Source organism: Chelonoidis abingdonii, chromosome 14 (assembly GCF_003597395.2).
Source record: "Chelonoidis abingdonii isolate Lonesome George chromosome 14, CheloAbing_2.0, whole genome shotgun sequence".
Classification (NCBI taxonomy): Eukaryota; Metazoa; Chordata; order Testudines; family Testudinidae; genus Chelonoidis; species Chelonoidis abingdonii.
In genome coordinates, this window is record NC_133782.1 from 30752443 (window position 1) to 30753695 (window position 1253).

General features: G+C 34.7%; 1 protein-coding gene across 1 annotated transcript in view; it reads right to left on the reverse strand.

Moving 5' to 3' along the window:
* Window positions 1-1253, reverse strand: part of RBL1 (RB transcriptional corepressor like 1) — a 109223-nt gene that overhangs the window by 93610 nt on the left and 14360 nt on the right. The window contains 1 exon segment of the mRNA XM_075072428.1: window positions 976-1176. Within this exon segment, the coding sequence (XP_074928529.1) occupies window positions 976-1176 (201 nt within the window).

Consider the following 1253-nt stretch of genomic DNA (forward strand, 5'->3'; position numbering starts at 1 on the left):
ACGGGTACAGCGTTAAATTGATTTAACGCTCTTTAAATCGATTTAAACGCGTAGTATAGACCAGGCCTCAGATTCTGGATGCTACTTCAGATTCTTAAACCTTCAGTCGAGTGCTGTAGCTATCTTTAGAAATCTCACACTGGTACCCTCTTTGCATTTTTTCAGGTATGCAGTGACAGTGTTTGTAAATCAAAACAACATGTGCTGGGTCATCATCTGAGACTGCTATAACATGAAATATACGGCAAAAAGAGGGTAAAACAGAGCAGGGGACACACAATTCTCTCTCAAGGGGTTCAGTCATAAATTTAATTAACATAGTATTTAACAATCATCATCAGCATGGAAGCACGTCTTCTGGAATTGTGGCTGAAGCATGAAGGGGCACACAAATGTTTAGAATATCTGGCACGTAAATCCCTTGCAATGCCAGCTATAAAAGTGCCATGTGAATGCCTGTTCTCACTTTCAGGTGATACTGTAAATAAGAAGCAGGCAGCACTGTCTCCCGTAAACAAACTTGTTTGTCTTAGAGAATGGCTGAACAAGTACCACCACTGAGTGGACCTGTAGGCTCTGAAGTTTTACATTGTTTTGTTTTTGAGTGCAGTTAATGTAACAAAACCCCCTACATTTGTAAGTTACATTTTCATGATAGAGATTGCACTGCAGTACTTGTATAAGGTGAACTGAAAAATATTTTTAAAATCATTTTTACAGTGCAAATATTTGTAATATAAAGTAAGCACTGTACACTTTGTATTCTGTGTTGTAACAGAAATCAAAATATTTGAAAATGTAGAAAAAATATCCAAAAATATTTAACAATTTTCAATTGCTATTCTATTGTTTAACAGTGCAATTAATTGATTTTTTTAAAATAGAAGTCAATTTTTTTGAGTTAATCACATTAGTTAACTGCAATTAATCAACAGCCTTACTTTTCAGTAAAATCATTTACATCTCTCAATATACCTCTGTTTTCTGCTCCTTTGTGGTTTAGGTGTTTCTTCATAAGGGTTTTGAAATACATCCAAAAATATTGGTTCAAACTTTCTGAAAATTACAGTCGATACTTCAAAGTTTCTCTCCAGCCTTTCCATTCGCTCCCGAAATTCCTGCGGCAGGTCTGACATGTCCATCCACTTTTTCATTTTACTAAAAAACTGAATTAAACTTAAAAAAAGTAACATTTAATTATAATTTAGTCTCCAGCCATGAAACAGATCAAACAGTTTAGACTAAGATTCCCC